The 19,891-nt window shown below is 37.8% G+C and overlaps 5 protein-coding genes across 6 annotated transcripts; 2 read left to right on the top strand and 3 right to left on the bottom strand.

Annotated features, from left to right (window-relative positions):
* Nucleotides 1-1,524: 1,524 nt before the first annotated feature.
* Nucleotides 1,525-3,484, bottom strand: LOC18009181 (amino acid transporter AVT6E). The gene has a single exon (XM_006389743.2). It carries the CDS (start codon nt 3,240-3,242, stop codon nt 1,764-1,766), a length of 1,479 nt encoding a protein of 492 aa, XP_006389805.1. The 5' UTR covers nt 3,243-3,484; the 3' UTR covers nt 1,525-1,763.
* A 199-nt stretch (nt 3,485-3,683) lies between these two features.
* On the bottom strand, nt 3,684-5,236 carry LOC18008504 (trafficking protein particle complex subunit 2). The gene is made up of 6 exons (XM_024155241.1): nt 5,152-5,236; nt 4,930-4,934; nt 4,412-4,493; nt 4,281-4,342; nt 4,055-4,140; nt 3,684-3,971 (listed from the first exon to the last, which is right to left on the bottom strand). Exons 1-6 carry the CDS (start codon nt 5,229-5,231, stop codon nt 3,879-3,881), a joined length of 408 nt encoding a protein of 135 aa, XP_024011009.1. The 5' UTR covers nt 5,232-5,236; the 3' UTR covers nt 3,684-3,878.
* On the bottom strand, nt 5,152-6,624 carry LOC18009173 (4'-phosphopantetheinyl transferase gsp). The gene is made up of 2 exons (XM_024155239.1): nt 5,489-6,624; nt 5,152-5,280 (listed from the first exon to the last, which is right to left on the bottom strand). Exon 1 carries the CDS (start codon nt 6,358-6,360, stop codon nt 5,506-5,508), a length of 855 nt encoding a protein of 284 aa, XP_024011007.1. The 5' UTR covers nt 6,361-6,624; the 3' UTR covers nt 5,152-5,280; nt 5,489-5,505.
* A 4,083-nt stretch (nt 6,625-10,707) lies between these two features.
* LOC18008279 (topless-related protein 1) lies at nt 10,708-16,996 on the top strand. Of its 2 annotated transcripts, XM_006389739.2 has the most exons (25): nt 10,708-10,860; nt 11,279-11,428; nt 11,549-11,728; nt 11,809-11,922; nt 12,005-12,163; nt 12,251-12,428; nt 12,548-12,671; nt 12,784-12,890; nt 12,970-13,141; nt 13,278-13,387; nt 13,472-13,541; nt 13,610-13,683; nt 13,757-13,852; nt 13,940-14,035; nt 14,112-14,239; nt 14,353-14,587; nt 14,677-14,817; nt 14,917-14,979; nt 15,060-15,206; nt 15,276-15,386; nt 15,481-15,660; nt 15,745-15,969; nt 16,066-16,254; nt 16,339-16,505; nt 16,602-16,996. In XM_006389739.2, the coding sequence occupies exons 2-25, from the start codon at nt 11,349-11,351 to the stop codon at nt 16,801-16,803; spliced, it is 3,348 nt and encodes a 1,115-aa protein (XP_006389801.1). In that variant the 5' UTR covers nt 10,708-10,860; nt 11,279-11,348; the 3' UTR covers nt 16,804-16,996. The 2 variants fall into 2 exon arrangements, with proteins under 2 accessions (XP_006389801.1, XP_024009748.1); XM_024153980.1 differs by lacking the exon at nt 10,708-10,860 and having other exon boundaries at nt 11,349-11,428; nt 12,781-12,890; nt 16,602-16,803.
* A 282-nt stretch (nt 16,997-17,278) lies between these two features.
* LOC18008415 (COBW domain-containing protein 1) lies at nt 17,279-19,833 on the top strand. The gene is made up of 9 exons (XM_006389738.2): nt 17,279-17,681; nt 17,849-17,914; nt 17,998-18,178; nt 18,277-18,473; nt 18,737-18,787; nt 18,889-18,980; nt 19,091-19,188; nt 19,311-19,396; nt 19,479-19,833. The coding sequence occupies exons 1-9, from the start codon at nt 17,364-17,366 to the stop codon at nt 19,719-19,721; spliced, it is 1,332 nt and encodes a 443-aa protein (XP_006389800.1). The 5' UTR covers nt 17,279-17,363; the 3' UTR covers nt 19,722-19,833.
* The last annotated feature ends 58 nt before the right edge of the window (nt 19,834-19,891 follow it).

The raw sequence follows: 19,891 nt of genomic DNA, 5'->3' as shown, positions 1-19,891 counted from the left end.
GTTTCAACACATGGAGTTGTCTGAGTGTGGGTGTGTCCAATAATCACGCACCGTGTGGGAATTGGAGCATATGCTATCTTGCTTTTTTTAACCACTGTCTACTACACCTATTTGTGCCATTTTACTATTCTTCTTTTAAAATCTATACCAATATATCAGCAATTTTATTTTGGTCAGCAATATACAGCAAATTTTGCTTTATCTACCCTTTAAAAAAAATCCAACACAAATTTGCTTTGGATTTAAATCTAAAAAGAAAAAGATAATGAGAGCGGCTTGATGCTCGTTTATACAGGAAATGCAATGAAGACTACCGTGACATTGACACTAAACTATAAAACTATTAAAGAGAAATAAAAAACAAATATGATGGACATACAGATTATTGGTATTATTTATAGATTATCTTCGCTTTTCTCTTCTTTACCGGTAAGATGGATTAATTAACTAAATACTTAAGTATTATCTTCGTAGTTTGGTCAACTAACGATAACCAACAAAATACTACCATACAATATGGAAATTTCAATTTCACCTTCTGTAGTCAACTGATATTTTTCTGTATTAATTCGCGTATATATATATATATTTTTTTTTTTATTTAAGTCAATGAACACGAATCTATTCTTTATGATTATCCTCAGTTTGGCTTTAGAATTAAGGAGGAAAATATATTATTATTGAGCTTATGAGGTACATGCGAGCCACAATCATCAGATGGTGTGATTACAGAAACATCGACACTAGTGGATGCAATCATGCAAATATCCATCCATCACATATCACAATATGTATTGACATATCTACAGTTTAAACTCATTTATACAGGAAAATAAAAGGAAGACATGATTGGGAAGCACGGGTCATGACACTCATGTGGAATTTAAAGTAATCTTCTTATGCACTACCAGCCACTAGCTAGTTGCTAGCTCCCACTTCTATCTTCGGTTTTTGGCCATGTTGATTAAACTTTGCGCATTAATTATCACCTTAACTGCTGTCAATTTTTTTTTTTACTATACTAATTTGCCATCTCTTGAACTATGGGGTAGTGGTTACTACATATGTACATTGTGCTTAATTAAAATGGTCAAAGGCTAAAAATTGAATTAGAAGATTTGCTTATACAACCGAGGTAAAGTCGTTGGATCAACATATAATTTAATGCTCCACGCTAACAAAGTTATTACTTTCCTTTTTTTTCATCGTAAAGTTGGGTAGTGATAACCTTTAAGTCGGACTTAAGTTTCGTTGCTTCGCTTTAAATAAAAAATGACTCAAATTAAAGTCTAAGCTCCAAATCTTTCTAACAACCGGCTCAAAATTCATAGCTTGTAACCATCAGTAATATCAGATACCTAGTCGATTCAAATCCGGTTAAGTGTAAACCAGCTCAGTTTCAAACTACATTCATAACCCCAATCTCCCATCCCCACACACACACACCAAGAGGATCGAAGAAAACACAAACGAAAAAATCATTAAACTGCAGCAAAAATAAAAGGGGATTTATTATAAGAAAGCAGCAAATTTGCGTATATATAATAAAATCATAAGAATCTGGTCTGTATACATATAAGTCATCATGGGTATGCTGAAAATTTCGTCACGTGAAACAATTCACAAACCGGAAATATTTGGGCTTAAGCATGAACAAACGCCATTGACTGAGATCCTAAAGGTCCCGGTTCGGTATTGGACTGAGAATCTCTGATTTGTATAAATCTACAAGATCCTGAAAACCGCTAAAAAAACAAAAAATATCAATCTGATTTGCTTCTGATGCTGTAAATGTTGCCTAAGGTTCCCACAATGCTAACCACCACGGCCAAGATTAGCATCAACCACGACACAGATCTTTCCACGAGGCTTAACGAATTGCTCTGTTTCCCTAACCGTAAAGCGATAAGAGCAGGGAATGTAAAACCAAGTGAAACCGCTGATGTTGCGCCTGTGAATTTGAAAGCAGTCCATATATTTGGGATCATCGTTGAGCCAATGTAAATAAGAGCCAGCAAGATCACCGTGAGTCCCAAAGATCTCTTTTTGCATTCGGAGAGAGGAGGCGAGCCTTCAAACAATAAGGTATTGACGGTTTCTCTCAGGGAGAAATGGATCACGGGGAAGACGAGAACTAGATGAAGAATGTATCCGATTCTGACAATGTAATTCACGGCAGAGCTAAAACGGATGCCGAGATCTTGATCAAAGTTGGTCAAGATATCAGCTTCAGTGTCCATACCGAAGAGAAGATAACCCGATATAGCAGTTGAAGCATAGACAACCACACAAATGGCTGTTGTGATTCTCCCGACTCGGTTCATCTTATGAGGCGATCGACCTTCGAGCTCGTTATAGATGGGCTGGACATTGAAATGACAGACGTAAGCGTTTGACATTATCGGGATGACAACGAGAAGATCCAGGATTGCTTTCTTGGAGCCAAAATCAGGAGCCATCCTTGGAGGGTCGATAGTTCCTTCGATGAGCTTAATCGTTGCGACAACAAAACAGACAACCACAAACACAACCGCAAGAGCAACCGAAGCAGCTGATGTCAAGCTTAAGGAATCAATCTTGTTCAAAGCACAGAGAGGAGCCAAGAAGACGACCATAACAATCAAGATCAAAACTTTACGGTGATCCCAGAACCCATTTCCTAACCATTGATCCAAAACCCCAATGTGATGAAGTGAACCAGACATGACATCGCCCATAATAATGAGATAAACAACGAGAACGCCACCGTTATTGACAATGATACAAATCTCAGACAAAACCCTAGCGGTTTTGCCCAATGCGGACTGCACCACATCGCCGTAAGATCTGGACTTGTAAAGAACTGAAAATCTAATCAAAAGCTCAACACTAATCTCGGACAAAACCGCCATAAGGATGATCAAAACAAACCCGAGAACCAAGCCGAGAACTTTCATGGTTGCCGGCAATGCCATGATCCCGGCACCGATGATCGATGTGGTGAGGTTAAAAACCGCACCGTAGATCCCAGATCCTTGATTCGGTTTCCCATGAACGAGTGTATAATCAGCGACATCGAAATCCAGATCATCACCTTCTTCATCGCCAACAACATCACGGCTGTCGTCAAAATCATTCACGAAGCTTTCTTCATCAGAAGGAAGCAATTTGGTGGTTCTGTGTTTGCCTGGGATTCCATTATCCGTCTGTTTCTGTAACTCGACGTACGAACTTTTGGAAATCACAGAGTAACTGCTATCCATTCAATAGATCTGATATAAACGCCCTCTGAAATCGCGATTAAGAATAGAAGATAAACTTACAGATGATCCGAGATCGAAGAAGACGAAAGAGGAGACTTTTTTCCTCTACCAAGAGAGAAATAGAGAGAGATTGTTCAAAAAAGAATCAAAGCTGCTGAATCTGGGGTTAAGGGTCAACGTCTCAATTGGTCGTTCTTCCTGCCTCGTCGGCGAGAGAGAGAGAAGGAGATAGTTTGGAAGGAGAGATGTAACTTCTATCTTACTATTGGTGCTTTTTACTTCACACGTGGCGTCCTTTATTCAATAATAAAGGAAGTATAATCTTATTAATTGGTGATTAGCAATTAAAGTTGCGCATTAGCTTAGGTTAGGCGTTAGATCCTTAAAGAATCTGAAAATAACAGACACATCGCTTGTTTTACAATAGATTCAATTTAAAGGAGATAGAGAGAGAGAGATAGAGAGTTGATAACAACCAAAGTATAAATTTTTACAAGGAATCTCAAACATTAAAATTTTGATTGAAAGTGATAAAGAACAGAAATCAAGCATTAAACATAAAACACCAAAGAATTGATTGGAACTATGATACTAAATCCAAGACATCGGGCCTTTGGGACTGAATCTTCGTCTTCCCTACAGATACTTTCTTGCAAGTGCACGTACCTTTGTGTCAAAATGTGACGATGTAATCCGAGAACCAGGCAAATACAATGAATTCAGAAGACTCTGCCATGAAGAATGGTACAGTGTTACTACGGTGAGCAGCCGAGTCAGATCAGATCAAATCCAAGAAAACCAAGAACACCTACCTTTATATAAAGCTCATGCACCTCTTGGAAGAAGCTCTTGATGCCGTCCTCATTGCGTGAATCATGAAGGAGCATGAGTCGAGTATGTGCGATAAAATCAAGGAAGAAACAAAGATACAAAATTTGGAGATGAATATGTTAAGCACAAGAGCCAACGTACCAATCAGACAGTATTTAGATGAATGGATCAGAAGATCGTTAAATGTCTAATTTAGAAAAAGGATATGGCCTGCGGTAACATACACTGACACAACCAGATCGTTAAACCTGTCGACTGACTTCGAAAACCTGAGGAGTTATATGATAATGAGATGAATCCTTAACATAATCAAATATTTCACAAGGGACTTTACTTACATGGCACTTGTAGTCCATGCTAGGTCTTGGACGACATCTAATGCTGCATGTAATATAAACTGGTGTAGCTGAGCAGCATCTTCTCTCTGCCAAACACAGAGATAAGTGTGAGAGACTGATGTACAACTTATAAATTAGACCACACAACAAACTGCTATCATGATTATAACATCAACATATATCCACCAGGTACATGAAAAGATAAACACTAAAACAGATAAACTTCTATCGATAAGAAAGGATAACCAGCCCTACGATAGACCTGAAACTGATTATTCATGCAGTTCCTGTTCAGCGAGCTTAGAGGATCTTACAGAAGTATTTTTTTTTTAATCCTATAGTTAGAACAAGCCCCTGCTTGGACATGTAATACAGCGTGAAACGTTTCCTCACCAAACAGATTTTAAACAAGGGAAATAGCAATCCTTTTTCATATCACCAGCTAAATGAACAACAATGATAATCAAATTTATTTCTCCTGGATACTTCTATTCGCAGGACGCTAAATGATATTTCACCTCTTCTGAAGTCAAAAAGAAAGAGCTGTAAAGTATGTTGTGGAATATATTCTATCATGTTAAAGAACCTAGGATTGTAGATCCAAAAGAACATAGATGCAAAAAAAAAAAAATTGAGGAGAATGGAGCAAAAAGGCACTAACATGTACGACAAACTTCAATAATTCAAAGTTATTTTCCTCCGACTACAGATATAATGTGAAACTGGAGTAAGAAATGTACTTCGCAGCAGATCCAACTTCGGCCTCATAGATGGGAATATCATTCCGACCAACAATTATAAAGCAGGCAGTGTTAGCCATTCAATCCTTCGTCTCCAAATAGAAGAAATCAGATAGATCTTTGTGTCTCCTGAAATATATTTAAAAAAAAAAGAAGGCAGAGATATCAAGGTTCAGTATTCATTACAAGCCTGCACCCACCCTTGTTCACTAACTGAGTTTGCGAGGAAAGCAAACCAAAGTGCGATATTGGGATACAAAGAGCTCAAGAGCAGTACCCAAACCTCAGCTAAAAAAATATATCATACCCACATTTCCAAAAAAAAAAAAGTGCTTACAGAACCTAAAGAAGTTTTTATTGAGAAATAAGTTCATCTTCTACAAAAGGGATGGTTTTACGGACGATCACCCTCAACGGAGCTCCTCCACTAGCTTGATCATATTCAGTACAGACTGCAGCATAATGAGAACCAGCCAACTCTAAAAGCGCAAACTTCCAATCTCCGTTGCATTTACTCGTATCCTCCACTGAATTGGCGCAAAGATCGTAGCCTTGTTTTGTATGAGCCTTAGCCTTGATCGTGAAGGTATTAAAAGGTGCAGCAGAGAATCCTTTTCCTAAGGCTTTTACATAAGCCTCCTTAAGAGTCCATAGCTTGATGAATTCCGTACGCTGAGCTTCCGGGTCCAAGATAGTTGACAGGAAGTTGACTTCATCAGGTGAGTAAAACCTTTGAGCAAACGCTAAGACGTTATGTTTGATCTTCCTTTCCTTGTCTTCAACGTCGATACCAACGGGAACATGTACAGTCACTCCACAGGCAATTAATGAATCTGTGTGGGAGATGTTGAAATGCAAAGGTGGGTTATCTACCTCAGGCTTCCCATAAGCATTCTTCTTGAAGATCAAGCAGCGAGGATCATCGGAAGCATTGTTTGTTTGATATCTGGCAATGGTGGTCCGAACCAAGGTGCGGGCAAGCAAAGCGTTCTTCTTGAGCTCATCGCCTCGCATCTGAAGCACTCTGTGTTTCTCGGTTGGTGAGAGAAGCTGAGAGTAGTGTTTTAGAAGAGATTTGCTTTTCACTTCATCTGGTAGAATATACCATAGGTGAGTCTCCATCCGAGATGGAAGTTGCAGAGGAACCAGTGAAGGCAATTCGATGGAGAAGCCTACTCGTTGCATTTGCGACATGGCACTGATTCTCATCAGCTCAAGTCCTATTCTGGAGGAATCCCAAAATCGCTGTCACACGAATCACAGAAAATTCTCCAGCTCAAGTCGTATTCAACATCTATGAGTAAACTTTTGTTTCAGATTTCTTGCTTCGTATGGATTAGAAACAATCAAAACAAGTCCTCTAGATATGATTAGATCCAGAGTAATCGAGGTAAAGATGAGAGCAGAGATCCGACAATCAGGTTTCTCAATCGACACAAAACCTTGGAAAAAGGGAGGAAACTTACGTCTAGATACCAAATGCTTTTACAACCAGACAGGATCGCACAAATTTCGAGAAACGGAGCTCCTGAGAATAAGAAAATGTTACTCTTATGGAGTGATCAAACGGCGATGAACCACCCTGCCCACCACTTCTTCGAGAGAGACAAAAGGAGTTGGAAGAAATTAGATCCAATGTGTGCGAGAACAATGATCAACCAAAAAGTTTTTTTTGGGGGATCCTTAATGGGTTTTAAGCCCATTGTTGCCTTAAATTTTTACAGCACCATTTTTTTTCAAATTTAACTTTTGTAAGAAAAGAATTCGAACCAACAAAAAAAAAAAACACTTTTGAAAGACACAACCGACAACTTCTCGCAGCAAAGCAATGAATATATGAGAAGGTTATTTTTTTTTGTTTTTTTGGTAAAATAGAAGGTTATTATTATTACTATGCTGAAGAAGAATAGTATAAAAATAGCAAAGCAATTAAGCTTTTAAGAGGAGGGAACATACATAAGTGGAAATTGACCAATCGCGAACACCCTCTCTGGCCTATGGTCCTTCCACTCTCTGGAGTACCTTTTTTTTTTGTCATATTATTACCAATAAATAATTTGATAAAAACCAATCCCAGTAAAATAGCATAGCCAATAATGATGAGTAGTACATAATAGTTAATGTTGTCTACTTATAGTGGAGTTTAGGAATTTATGGACACTGTTGTTTCCTTTCTCTTGTTAAAGATTTCATAAGCGTTAGCATCGACCTGTTGAGCTATGAAGACACTTTTTCTTAGCTGTTTTATGTTTAATTTTTGACATTTTTTGGATTTAGTTTTAAATTTAAAAATAATAAAAATTACAATTACCACGTAAGATATACTCAGAGTCGAATAGAGTATCTATACTTAAGATTTCGTAGTACACACGTACACTCACGTTCACGATTAACATCGTGAATGATTAACAAGATAACTTTAATGAAACATATTTCATATTTGTAAGAATTTAACAATTCCGTTAGACTTTTCGACAGACCCTCCAGATGGGACCCACTTGCACTATTTTTTTTGCCTTTAAAACAAAAATAAATGCAGTGGCTACTTGAACCAGTGACCACCATTCGACATTTTATTTATCCAACTGTTCTATAAAGAAACAAAAAAAAACATATCCACTTATTTAGGATGTTTTTCCGAGTATGTTCTGTTTTTTTTTTAACTAATCCGGGTATGTTTTGTTTCATGCTAGAAAGACTTTTACATGTTTTTCAAATCATCTTATTGGTAAATTATTTGGGACAGAGCTTCCGTGATCCGAAACTTTCATAGGGGATGATAGCATCGGATTCTCAAGTCGTTGCTGATGTCATATCCAAACCGTCTGAATGATCTCGCTACTATCAGATATTGGTTTGAGCATGTTAACTGCCTTCGTGCAAGTTTTTTTTTATTTTTTTTTTGCTAAAAATGACATATGTCTAAAAATTATTCGAGAACCTAGGTAGAGAGTATTTGTCATCCCTAATTATCAATAACTAACTTGAAGCAGTGAAGAACTAACATATTTTGAGATGCGTTAACCTTTTAAAAAATAAAAATATCTTATATTCAGATTAATAAGTAATAATTACATCATGCACATGTACCTAGCCTCGTAATGAAACGTATCATACTGGACTGACGAGTTGTTGTCTGATATTGACATCTTAATTTATAACTTTCCTTTTCATTTTTAATGTTCCTTACTAACTTTTGATTGATTATATGACGTTGACCTACCAAACCAAATAATTAATTTCTTTGTTCTTCAAATTTTCATCATTCTTTCATCAACTCATATATATATATATATATATATATACCACTTCTAATTTATCAAGAAACTCTGAATCCACTTACATAACCTATTCGAAAATCACTTGAGCTTGTTTCAGTGGAAATGTATGAATGGTAAATTTTAATTCGAAAACCTATCTATAGTTATACACTTATAATATAGATTATCAATTTAAATTACATATATATATACATAATGACAACGAGAAAACTGGAATATGCAGTCACTATGTCAATTTTGCTATTTATAAAACAAAATTTTAGTTCACAGGAGAAAAAAATTATGTTAATAGACATTTGAAGTGTTATTTTAACACTTGGGGAAATTTTCAGTTTGTTAAAAAACGACTCAATGTTTTATGTTTGGTTATTTTATTTCTTATTTGATGTATATTAATACATTTCCCGGGCTACAAAAGCTCATTTCATCAGTTTATATTAATCACTGGATACCATATTTGATATTTCTTGTTATTTAGTATTCTCACTCACTCATCAACATATTTTAAATAGTGTTTGATAAGTATTCGCATCTTCTTGCATACTATACAATCGAAGCATTGGTTTATACATCTCTTACTAGATAGTTTCCATGTTAAAATTTAGACAAAAGGATTTTGAAAATTTGTATCGCATATTATGTTCGTCGTACTTCGCATCAAAAAGCAAATTAAATCGTCAATTTCACTTAGATTATGTATTAGCAATTTAACATTATTAGATACTAATAAGTAGATACTCGTGGTACCGTGAAAAATAAAAGAGTAAAGTATGCTTTTTAAAAGTTATACTTTTCTTGTGCACCCATAACTTTAGCAAAAGAAACAATTATCATCCTTGAGCAATTAAAACAAATAATTTCTTTTTCTTCTTCTGGTTTCGAAAAACTTTAAGGTAATCGACGTCAAATTATATAAAATTGATTTGAAATTAAAAGAGTCTCACTGAATTATATCTCTTATCTGAGACAATTCTTCCCGCGTGTTGGTCACAAATTAGATGACTATTAGAGCATGTCTAGTATGGGTTTATAGCTCGAGTTCTAGGCAGTTTTGATTAAAAAAAAAAATAATACTTACTCCCTCCGTTTCATAATAAATGTCATTCTGACACATTTCACATAGATTAAGAAATTAATAAAATATACAAATATACTCCTAATTAATATATTTTTATAATATTTAATTACAAAAACTATTATCTTTAAATAAGGATAAAACAAGAAATAAGAGTAAAAAGTTACATTGAAAATGCAGAATGACATTATTTTTGAAACAAAAAATGAAATCTAAAACGACATTTATTATAAAACGGAGGGAATATATGAGAAGGATTGGTTCATCAGGACAAGCCTGAAGACCCAGACTTTTATCCAGGTGGCAAGATGTCATTGGGCGTTAGTTTTTTTTTTTCTAATTTTTACATTTTTTTTAAAAAAATATTTTTTTTAATTCAGGATAAACCTCTTTAAGAAGAGTTCATTACTAGACATGGTCTTAAGTTTTCATATCGTGAAAGTAAGTCACAACCTTTTTATAATCTTTGGATATGATTGTTTGTTCTATGATAATAATAATGAGGAAATTTTTTGTTCTCTTGGTCTAGCACAAATGGGTATAATGTGTTATCAATTTTTTTTATTCTCTCAGTTATAAATTTTCCTAGGAAAAAAATAAAAAGAGTTATTCTACTACCTTTTTCCACTTTCTAACACACCAATCATCTATGGTTAAATTATCTCTCCATCACGTGATGTTCAACGAGTACCGCATTTCAAGAATAAATGGCTGAATGGCAAATTGGGTAATATTTGTCATTTCAAGGGTAGGCAACTTAAGATACATCTCATAAGGAAAAGCTTTGTCGTGTAATGAGAGAGCTGTGGGGACGCATCTACTTCGCTTCGAAAGGAATACAAACCGTTGGATTAATGGATATGGTTTCGTCCTACCAGATCGACGGTAATTACCGAGGGTGTAAACTTGTCTCGAAACAGAAGATCATGTCTCCGTGGAGTACAGCTAGCAACTAGAGGTTCCGAGCCGATAGCGTCGATTATTGTAGCCGGCTAAGTCGTATGTCTTGTTTTAAGTGTGCTTATGCATATGCTATTTCACTTATCGCAATCAGAGTGGTTATCGTTTAATAGGTGAGTTCGCTTATCACGCTCAGTTATCCGTCACCTTCGCATATTAAAGTCTCCTTTACAGAAAATTAATAAAATCTCCATTTCAGCAAGATTTAATGTTCGTATAAATAATTTTCGAGAGAGAGAAAACTTTTTTTTTTGTTACTTTTCCTTCTTTTTTTTCGGTCGAGAGAATGAAAAAGAGTCCAAAACCAAATTCCTTCGCCTCTTTCATCTGAGGAGAGAGAAACCGAAGCTCTGGCCTTCCTTGTGAAATCGATCTCTCTCTCTCTTGTTCATGGTAAGTAAGCTTTACGCTTCTGGTTGAACGGAATCTAGCTCTTTGAATTTTTTTATCTTCTTACCGTAGCTTTTCTGGGTTTTTGCTTTTCCTCCCTTTTGATTTTTTTTTTTGTTTGTTCATGTAGTAAAAAGATGTCCATTTGAGCTTATTTAATTCGATGGCAATAATAGTAGGAAAGAAGACCTATTGTTTCCCGATTCCTACCCTATAATACACTAATTATATCCGCCGAAATGGAGTTTTTAGGAGAAATTTCCGGAGATAGATAGTTTAAAGATCTAGTTAAGAGGGTATCCATTAAATTTTCTAACTCCCATTTTCGTTTTTAAAAAAACATTTTCCAGGAATATTTGAAACCAAGTCTTAGATGATGATGTTCATTCATGGTTATCGCCGCCATTAATATATTTTGCAGATCTGGTGATAGATTTGGTGGGTTTTCTGCATCTGAGTTGAAAACGTCTCGGAGTGAGTAAACAAAAAACATGTCGTCTCTTAGTAGAGAGCTCGTCTTCTTGATCTTACAGTTTCTAGATGAGGAGAAGTTCAAAGAGACTGTTCATAAGTAAGTCTTCTTCTATGCCCTTCCGATCTAATTGCGTTGGTATTTTTTTTTCTTTTTCTTCTCGTTTGTGAAATCGCTGTATGTGGCGAAATGTAATTAACTTGAGATTTCTGAAAATAGGCTTGAACAAGAATCTGGATTTTTCTTCAATATGAAGTATTTTGAGGATGAGGTGCACAATGGAAACTGGGATGAGGTGGAGAAGTATCTCTCTGGTTTTACAAAAGTAGATGATAATAGATACTCCATGAAGATATTCTTCGAGATAAGGAAGCAGAAGTATCTCGAGGCCTTGGATAAGTAAGTAATGTGAGTTAAAGCCACCCAAAAAAAAAAGGATTTTATGTTTGATTTGTTCATCACCGGGGTGCTTTTTGTAGGCATGATCGTCCAAAGGCTGTTGAAATTTTAGTGAAAGATTTGAAAGTTTTTTCCACTTTTAATGAGGAGCTTTTCAAGGAAATCACTCAGCTCCTGACCTTAGAAAACTTCCGGTAAGCCTTATAGGGTTTTAACAAGTTCAAGTTTTAACAATTATGCCAAAGAGAACAAAGAGTTTAAGCTGTTCAACTTCAGGGAGAACGAGCAGTTATCCAAGTATGGAGACACAAAGTCAGCCAGATCTATCATGTTGGTGGAGCTTAAGAAGTTGATAGAGGCGAATCCATTATTCCGTGATAAACTGCAGTTTCCTACCCTTCGAAATTCACGGCTGAGGACGCTGATTAACCAGAGGTATTGATCGTCCTTACTTGTTCACTTCAAATTTTCATTCTTCAACTACCTTAACCCTTAGTTTCTACGTGAATGCATCACTTGCAGCTTAAATTGGCAACATCAGCTTTGTAAAAACCCAAGGCCAAATCCTGATATAAAGACTCTCTTTGTGGATCACTCCTGTCGCCTACCAAATGATGCACGAGCACCATCCCCTGTCAACAATCCGCTGCTTGGATCATTACCAAAAGCCGGGGGATTTCCTCCTTTAGGCGCACACGGGGTAGGTCAATTTCCAATTGATTTTATTTTCTTATGAGCACAGTTTCTGCTGATTTTGGTCATAAAGCTATAGTTACACCTTCACATGGCGTGCTTGACTTGCCTTAATTATGCCTCCAGCCATTTCAACCAACACCGTCTCCAGTTCCGACACCTCTTGCTGGTTGGATGTCTAGTCCTTCCTCTGTCCCTCATCCAGCTGTGTCTGGAGGAGCTATTGCTCTCGGTGCTCCATCCATCCAAGGTAGTTTGTTTCTTCATTAGAAGCTCTGTGAAATCATCGACTTTCAAATTTTATCCTTGCCTTCTTCAGGACTTTTAAGTCTCTACTTTTTTTCCTATTTTGGTCTTAGCAGCCTTGAAGCACCCGAGAACTCCTCCAAGTAATTCCGCTGTAGACTACCCATCAGGTGACTCAGAACATGTCTCCAAAAGAACAAGACCTATGGGAATCTCTGACGAGGTGACAAAAATCTCAAGCAAAAATATATTTTACTTAACTGGTAATGTTACGTTAAAACGTATTGCTCCTCCATATGTAGGTGAATCTAGGTGTGAACATGTTACCGATGACATTCCCGGGGCAGGGCCATGGTCATACTCAAACCTTTAAAGCACCTGATGACTTGCCTAAGACAGTAGCACGAACTCTGAGCCAAGGCTCATCTCCCATGAGCATGGATTTCCATCCAATCAAACAGGCTCTGCTACTAGGTCTGTTTCTTGCTCTCTCTCTCTCTCTCTCTCTCTCTCTCTCTCTCTATATATATATATATATATATATATATTTCATGTAATAAACATCATAAGAATTTTGTAACATCAGTAGCTTCAACTTGCATTGTTTCAGTTGGTACAAACGTAGGGGATATTGGGCTCTGGGAAGTCGGTTCTCGAGAACGTCTAGTACAGAAGACTTTCAAAGTCTGGGACCTGAGTAAATGTTCGATGCCCTTGCAGGTGCCTTGCTTTCTGAAAAGCAACCATACTCTTAACATCCAGTATTTATTTGAAACTTCAGTGACCAAACTTTCTGGTCTTTAGGCTGCTTTGGTGAAAGAACCTGTCGTTTCTGTCAACCGTGTGATTTGGAGCCCGGATGGTTCCTTATTCGGTAGGATTTGAGATTAGAAATGCTCTCTCAACTGCTTTGGGTATTCATATGCGCGTTTTCCACTGCAGGAGTTGCTTATTCGAGACATATTGTACAGCTATACTCTTATCACGGTGGTGAAGATATGAGGCAACACCTCGAGGTGTTATATGGTTTACAACATTTTTACTGAGCGTTACTTTCATTTCCTGTAATTAATAGCAGTTTGATTTCAGATAGATGCTCACGTTGGTGGTGTTAATGACATTGCATTCTCCACTCCAAACAAGCAACTATGTGTTACTACTTGTGGTGATGACAAAACCATCAAGGTTCAGTCTTTTTGATTAACTTTCCATAACTTTTTTTTTTTTTGTTGGAACTCAAAAGAGGAGACTAATTCAATACTTTGAATTAAGGTTTGGGATGCTGCAACGGGTGTAAAACGGCATACTTTTGAAGGCCACGAAGCTCCCGTGTACTCTATCTGCCCTCACTACAAGGAAAACATTCAGGTAAGTAGCAATAGTTAAACGGTTTCGTTTCAGTTTTATCTTGGTCTTGACTTGATTATCTCTTCGTGTGCTTAAGTTCATCTTTTCGACTGCGCTTGACGGGAAAATAAAAGCGTGGTTATATGATAATATGGGTTCTCGGGTTGACTACGAAGCTCCTGGTCGCTGGTGTACAACGATGGCCTACAGTGCTGATGGAACCAGGTTATAGCATGATTCGCATCACTTCTACGTCTTGGTGGTTCTGTTCTGTGTCGTAATGATGTGATGGTGAATTAAACTTTAAAGTGTAATTATTTTTATTTTTCTGTGGATAGGCTATTTTCTTGTGGGACGAGTAAAGATGGGGATTCGTACATAGTTGAGTGGAATGAAAGCGAAGGAGCGGTTAAAAGAACTTATCAAGGATTCCACAAGCGTTCTCTTGGTGTTGTTCAGTTTGATACTACTAAAAACCGCTATCTTGCTGCGGGTGATGACTTCTCCATTAAGTTCTGGGATATGGACAATATACAGCTTTTGACTGCAATTGATGCTGATGGGGGTCTCCAGGTATTTAAATTTATATATATATATATCTCAGTTCTCGTGGAAACTGAGTATTTTCATTTGAAGTCATCATGGCACTATATATTTTGTAGGCAAGCCCTCGGATCCGGTTTAACAAGGAAGGCTCTCTCTTGGCCGTTTCTGCAAATGACAATATGATTAAGGTTATGGCAAACACAGATGGTCTGAGGCTATTGCACACGGTCGAGAACTTATCTTCTGAATCCTCCAAGGTACTGATTTTTTTTGGCTCAGTGGATCTTCAACAAACAAATTACTAACCCTGACATTGAAATTTTCTTCAACACTAAATGTTTCATTCACATTTGCAGCCTGCAATTAACAACATTGCGGTGGCAGAGAGACCTGCCTCTGTGGTTTCCATCCCCGGAATGGTAGGAAACTCGAATTGTTTTTCCCTTCAGTGATTTCTATCTTTTGGTCTACGTCCAATCATCACTTTCCTGTCTAACAGAATGGAGATTCGCGGAATATGGTGGATGTGAAGCCAGTGATCACTGAAGAATCAAATGATAAGTCTAAGATATGGAAGCTTACTGAAGTCGGTGAACCCTCTCAATGCCGCTCGTTGAGACTCCCTGAGAATATGAGAGTCACCAAGGTACCAACAGAGACCAACAGTAGCTGTACTTATATGTCTTTGCTTTCTAATGACTCAGAACTTCTGCAGATATCGAGATTGATTTTCACAAATTCTGGAAATGCGATTTTGGCATTAGCATCAAATGCTATTCATCTGCTTTGGAAATGGCAGCGAAATGACCGAAACGCAACTGGAAAGGTATTATATATGGTCTAAAACTTGTCTTTGCCATCGTAGAAAGAGGTGAAATAATGGAAAGTTTTTTGTTTTTGTTTTCTCTCATTACGTATAGGCAACGGCTTCTTTACCTCCTCAGCAGTGGCAACCAGCGAGCGGGATCTTAATGACAAACGATGTGACTGAAACTAATCCAGAGGAAGCCGTACCGTGTTTTGCTTTGTCCAAGAATGATTCCTATGTGATGTCAGCATCCGGAGGAAAGATCTCTTTGTTTAATATGATGACGTTTAAGGTAAAATCCCAGCTAAAGACCAGTACTCTGCGTGATGAATACAAACAAAGTTTCATTTTGTGACATATGAATGGGTAAGTGCAGACAATGGCTACTTTCATGCCGCCTCCGCCTGCTGCAACGTTTCTGGCTTTTCACCCTCAAGACAACAATATAATTGCAATTGGAATGGATGATAGTACAATACAGATTTATAATGTTCGCGTTGATGAGGTCAAGAGCAAGCTTAAAGGACATTCTAAGAGGATAACCGGCCTCGCCTTCTCCAACGTCCTAAACGTTCTGGTCTCGTCTGGAGCAGACGCTCAGGTGCTGATTCATCTCATCTAATCAAGACTTCAGATGATGAAGAAAAACCACCAATATAAGTCTTATTGCGGTTTTCTTTTTGGTTTGTATGTGCAGCTTTGTGTATGGAACACGGATGGATGGGAGAAGCAGAAAAGCAAGGTTCTGCAAATTCCACAGGGAAGATCGACGGGTGCTCTTTCAGACACGCGTGTTCAATTTCATCAAGATCAAGTACACTTCCTCGTGGTCCATGAAACTCAGCTCGCTATATACGAAACAACCAAGCTTGAGTGCATGAAACAGGTTTCTAGTAATTACAACTCCCTCTCTCTCCTTGCATCTGAAACCTTTTCTGATTGTATTTTTTTTTGTAATAAAAAATGTCAGTGGCCTGTACGTGAGTCATCAGCTCCAATCACACATGCCACATTCTCATGTGATAGCCAATTGATATACGCAAGTTTCATGGATGCTACAATCTGTGTCTTCAGCTCTGCAAACCTTCGATTGCGTTGCAGAATCAATCCCTCGGCGTATTTGCCAGCTTCTCTCAGGTGAGAACAGAGCAGTCTTTGAGATTTTTTGGTTTAGAAAAAAAACAAAGAGTAAATGTTGAATCTCCCCGTTATGTTATGTCTGTGTCTGCGCAGCAACTCGAATGTGCATCCACTGGTGATTGCGGCACATCCGCAAGAATCCAATATGCTTGCTGTGGGCCTCTCAGACGGTGGTGTCCATATATTTGAGCCGCTTGAGTCAGAAGGTAAATGGGGAGTGGCTCCACCGCCTGAGAATGGCTCTGCCAGCGCTGTGGCGTCCACACCTTCCGCCTCCGATCAGCCTCAGAGATGATATAAAACCGACCCTGCTTCTGTGTTTTTTTACTCCTCTTTTTATTTTTTTTAGTTTTAGATATTTTCTGAATCTTTTTTTGTTTGTTTTGTTTGGTTTGGTTTGAAAGAAAGCATTCTAACAAAGTAACAAGGTGAATGGATTCATGTAACATAAAATCTATAGCAAGTTGAAACAGTTCCCAATTGGTTGATTCGTTGTTGCTTGCCTTTGTCTACTACTTACTCTGAGCACATCACTGCTTTTTTTTGGTTTTGAGTGAGAAAATCTCAGTGTGCTGAATATGAAGCGAGATCGGATTATTCCAAAAATTGACAGTTGGAGAATTTGCGACCGTCCAAAGAATGGTTTTGGATAATCGGATTACTAAGGCTGTGCGGCCCACGGCCCAGACTTATTTTATGAATCAACAACAATTACAACAATATCTTCAGAAATTAATGACTTAAAGAAAATAGTAATTTTAAGAAAGAAAAAAACCGACCGGGAAAAAGAAATTATCAGTATCGAGAAGCTACACAGTAGGTAGTAAATCGCCATTGACGTCTTCAGTTTCTGAAATGGCGACGCTGTCGAAACTAGAAGAGATGGCCACAACCTTCCTCGCTTTCACCGCTCCTCGTTCCGCTACCGCCCTGAACTATCGCTTCTCTTCTTCCGCCGTCCCGCTTTTCTCCCGGCGCAGAGCTACGACCGTTTCCGTCAGAACGACGCCGTCGTTGTTCTATTCACCGGTGTTAAACTCCAATCGCCTTCGAAGATTCTCCTCCGTCTCGGCCTCAGCTTCCGCTCCAGAAGATTCCGATGTCGCCACTAAGATTCCACAAGACAACCGAATTCCAGCTACTATAATCACGGGGTTTCTGGGCTCTGGCAAGGTTACTGCTCTCATTTCTTATTATTCTAGGGTTCCTGTATTTCCATGATACCTTAAATTCCTGCCAAGTATTATAATCTTTCACTTTTTAAGTTATGGATTTGACAGCCAGACTCTCGTTTTGGTTTCTGCTGATTATGGTGGATTTCTTTTTCCCCGGTTGAGCAGACGACATTGCTGAATCATATACTGACCAGAGATCATGGGAAGCGCATAGCCGTGATCGAGAATGAGGTGCCTTGATCCTCTTAATTAGTTGAATGTGGCTGATTTTCTTTTAATTAGTTTTAATTTATGTTTAATGTGAATTCTCTCAGTTTGGTGAAGTTGACATTGACGGGTCACTTGTTGCTTCTAAATCTGTGGGAGCGGAGGATATAGTAATGCTCAACAATGGCTGCCTTTGTTGCACGGTTAGGGGTGATCTTGTGAGGATGATTTCTGAGTTAGTCAATAAGAAGAAAGGAAAGTTCGACCATATAGTGATTGAGACAACAGGTAGGAACCATTTTATTTTATAGCCACTAAGCTCTAGAGTTATTTCATCTTTATTATGTTCTTAGTAATGAATATGTTCTGTATAAATTCCTTTTCAGGGTTGGCAAACCCGGCCCCGATTATCCAAACCTTTTATGCAGAGGATGAAATTTTCAATGATGTCAAACTGGACGGCGTTGTTACTCTTGTTGATGCTAAGCATGCTCGTTTGCATCTAGATGAGGTCAAACCCAAAGGTGTTGTCAATGAGGCTATTGAACAAATAGCGTATGCAGATCGTATCATTGTTAATAAGGTAATCAAAGTTTTGAACCTAATTATATCCAAGAGAATGTGATAGTATTAGTGTTCGTGAGAGGTTGATTGTGTCCTTATCATAAAATTCAGGCCCTTCTTATCTTACGTAGTTTATCTTCATTTGCACTAATGGTATTGACACGTCGTAAGTGATGGATCCATGTTTTACCTTAATGTATGGGGAAGTTATCGATTGTCCATAATATATTGTTCTTTCTGGGCATAGCTCTTGTTCTGAAAATTGAGTGTACTATGCTGCAGACTGATCTTGTTGGTGAGCCAGAATTAAGTTTGGTGGTGCAACGCATAAAGGTCGATCCTGCTTCTTCTTCATGTCTCTCATTAGATGATTATACAGTATACCTGTTCACATGTTCTTCTCATGTTGACGTATTTGCTGTGGCAATCTGCAGACTATTAATAGCATGGCTCAGATGACGCGGACAAATTACGGAAACGTTGACTTAGATTATGTTCTTGGAATTGGAGGTTTTGATCTAGAGAGGTCTGGTTCTTGTTATATTTATGATAGCAATTCATCTGGTTGCTCGTAGCTTTATGCATTTATTAAGGTGTTTTTTTTTTGTGTCTGTTACGTAAATCCTGCTTTATCAGAATCGAAAGCGCTGTGAATGAAGATGAAAAGGAAGATCATGATGAGTGTCACGATGATCATCACCATGATCATGACCACCATCACCACAATGAACATGGTAAGTTTGTTAATGGTTGTACCTGAAAAGGGCATTAGGGTAAAACGCCTTTATTAGTTATATTGGTTGTAGGCTTCAGCATTATAAAAATGGTAATTAGTCTCGGATTCTGAAAACTGCAGATCATCATCATTCTCATGATCACACCCATGATCCCGGTGTTTCGTCGGTCAGTATAGTTTGCGAAGGGAGCTTAGACCTTGAGAAGGTAACAGAAAAAGTCCCATTTAAGCAACTGATTGATGGAAACTGTACGTTAAACCATTTCAAATTGTGTCACAATCCATCAGGCAAACATGTGGCTCGGGACGTTACTAATGGAGCGCAGTGAGGATATCTACAGAATGAAAGGTCTACTCTCGGTCCACACCATGGAGGAGAGATTCGTGTTTCAAGGAGTCCATGACATATTTCAAGGATCACCAGACCGGTTATGGGGGAAAGACGAAGCCAGAGTCAACAAGATCGTCTTCATTGGCAAGAATTTGAACCGGGAGGAGTTAGAGAAGGGTTTTAAAGCTTGCTTGATTTGATTTTTGGAATCTTTTATTTATATATATCCATTAAAACCATGCCATGCCACTTCTGGCAGATCTTGTATCCTACTGTTTTAAGATCAAAATTTTGTTTGATGTCGTGAGAAAATGATGAAACATTGAAATAGTCGAATAGACATAAATAATAGGGACCCTAAATAATAAGC

This window comes from Eutrema salsugineum, unplaced genomic scaffold (assembly GCF_000478725.1).
Source record: "Eutrema salsugineum unplaced genomic scaffold, Eutsalg1_0 scaffold_9, whole genome shotgun sequence".
NCBI lineage: Eukaryota > Viridiplantae > Streptophyta > Magnoliopsida > Brassicales > Brassicaceae > Eutrema > Eutrema salsugineum.
Note: the sequence above shows the minus strand (reverse complement) of the source record. Positions and strands in the feature narration are given on the sequence as shown.

Excerpts from the sequence above, each read along its gene's own strand:
- LOC18008415 (XM_006389738.2), top strand. The coding sequence starts at position 17,364 with ATGGCGACGCTGTCGAAACTAGAAGAGATGGCCACAACCTTCCTCGCT. Across the intron at positions 17,682-17,848 it reads GGTTTCTGGGCTCTGGCAAG|ACGACATTGCTGAATCATAT; the intron begins GTTACTGCTCTC and ends CCGGTTGAGCAG. Across the intron at positions 18,179-18,276 it reads TATAGTGATTGAGACAACAG|GGTTGGCAAACCCGGCCCCG; the intron begins GTAGGAACCATT and ends ATTCCTTTTCAG.
- LOC18008279 (XM_024153980.1), top strand. The coding sequence starts at position 11,349 with ATGTCGTCTCTTAGTAGAGAGCTCGTCTTCTTGATCTTACAGTTTCTA. Across the intron at positions 13,684-13,756 it reads ATATGAGGCAACACCTCGAG|ATAGATGCTCACGTTGGTGG; the intron begins GTGTTATATGGT and ends GTTTGATTTCAG. Across the intron at positions 14,036-14,111 it reads ACTACAAGGAAAACATTCAG|TTCATCTTTTCGACTGCGCT; the intron begins GTAAGTAGCAAT and ends CGTGTGCTTAAG.
- LOC18008504 (XM_024155241.1), bottom strand. The coding sequence starts at position 5,231 with ATGGCTAACACTGCCTGCTTTATAATTGTTGGTCGGAATGATATTCCC. Across the intron at positions 4,343-4,411 it reads GCATGGACTACAAGTGCCAT|GTTTTCGAAGTCAGTCGACA; the intron begins GTAAGTAAAGTC and ends ATAACTCCTCAG. Across the intron at positions 3,972-4,054 it reads TGCATGAGCTTTATATAAAG|AGTCTTCTGAATTCATTGTA; the intron begins GTAGGTGTTCTT and ends TCTTCATGGCAG.
- LOC18009181 (XM_006389743.2), bottom strand. The coding sequence starts at position 3,242 with ATGGATAGCAGTTACTCTGTGATTTCCAAAAGTTCGTACGTCGAGTTA.
- LOC18009173 (XM_024155239.1), bottom strand. The coding sequence starts at position 6,360 with ATGAGAATCAGTGCCATGTCGCAAATGCAACGAGTAGGCTTCTCCATC.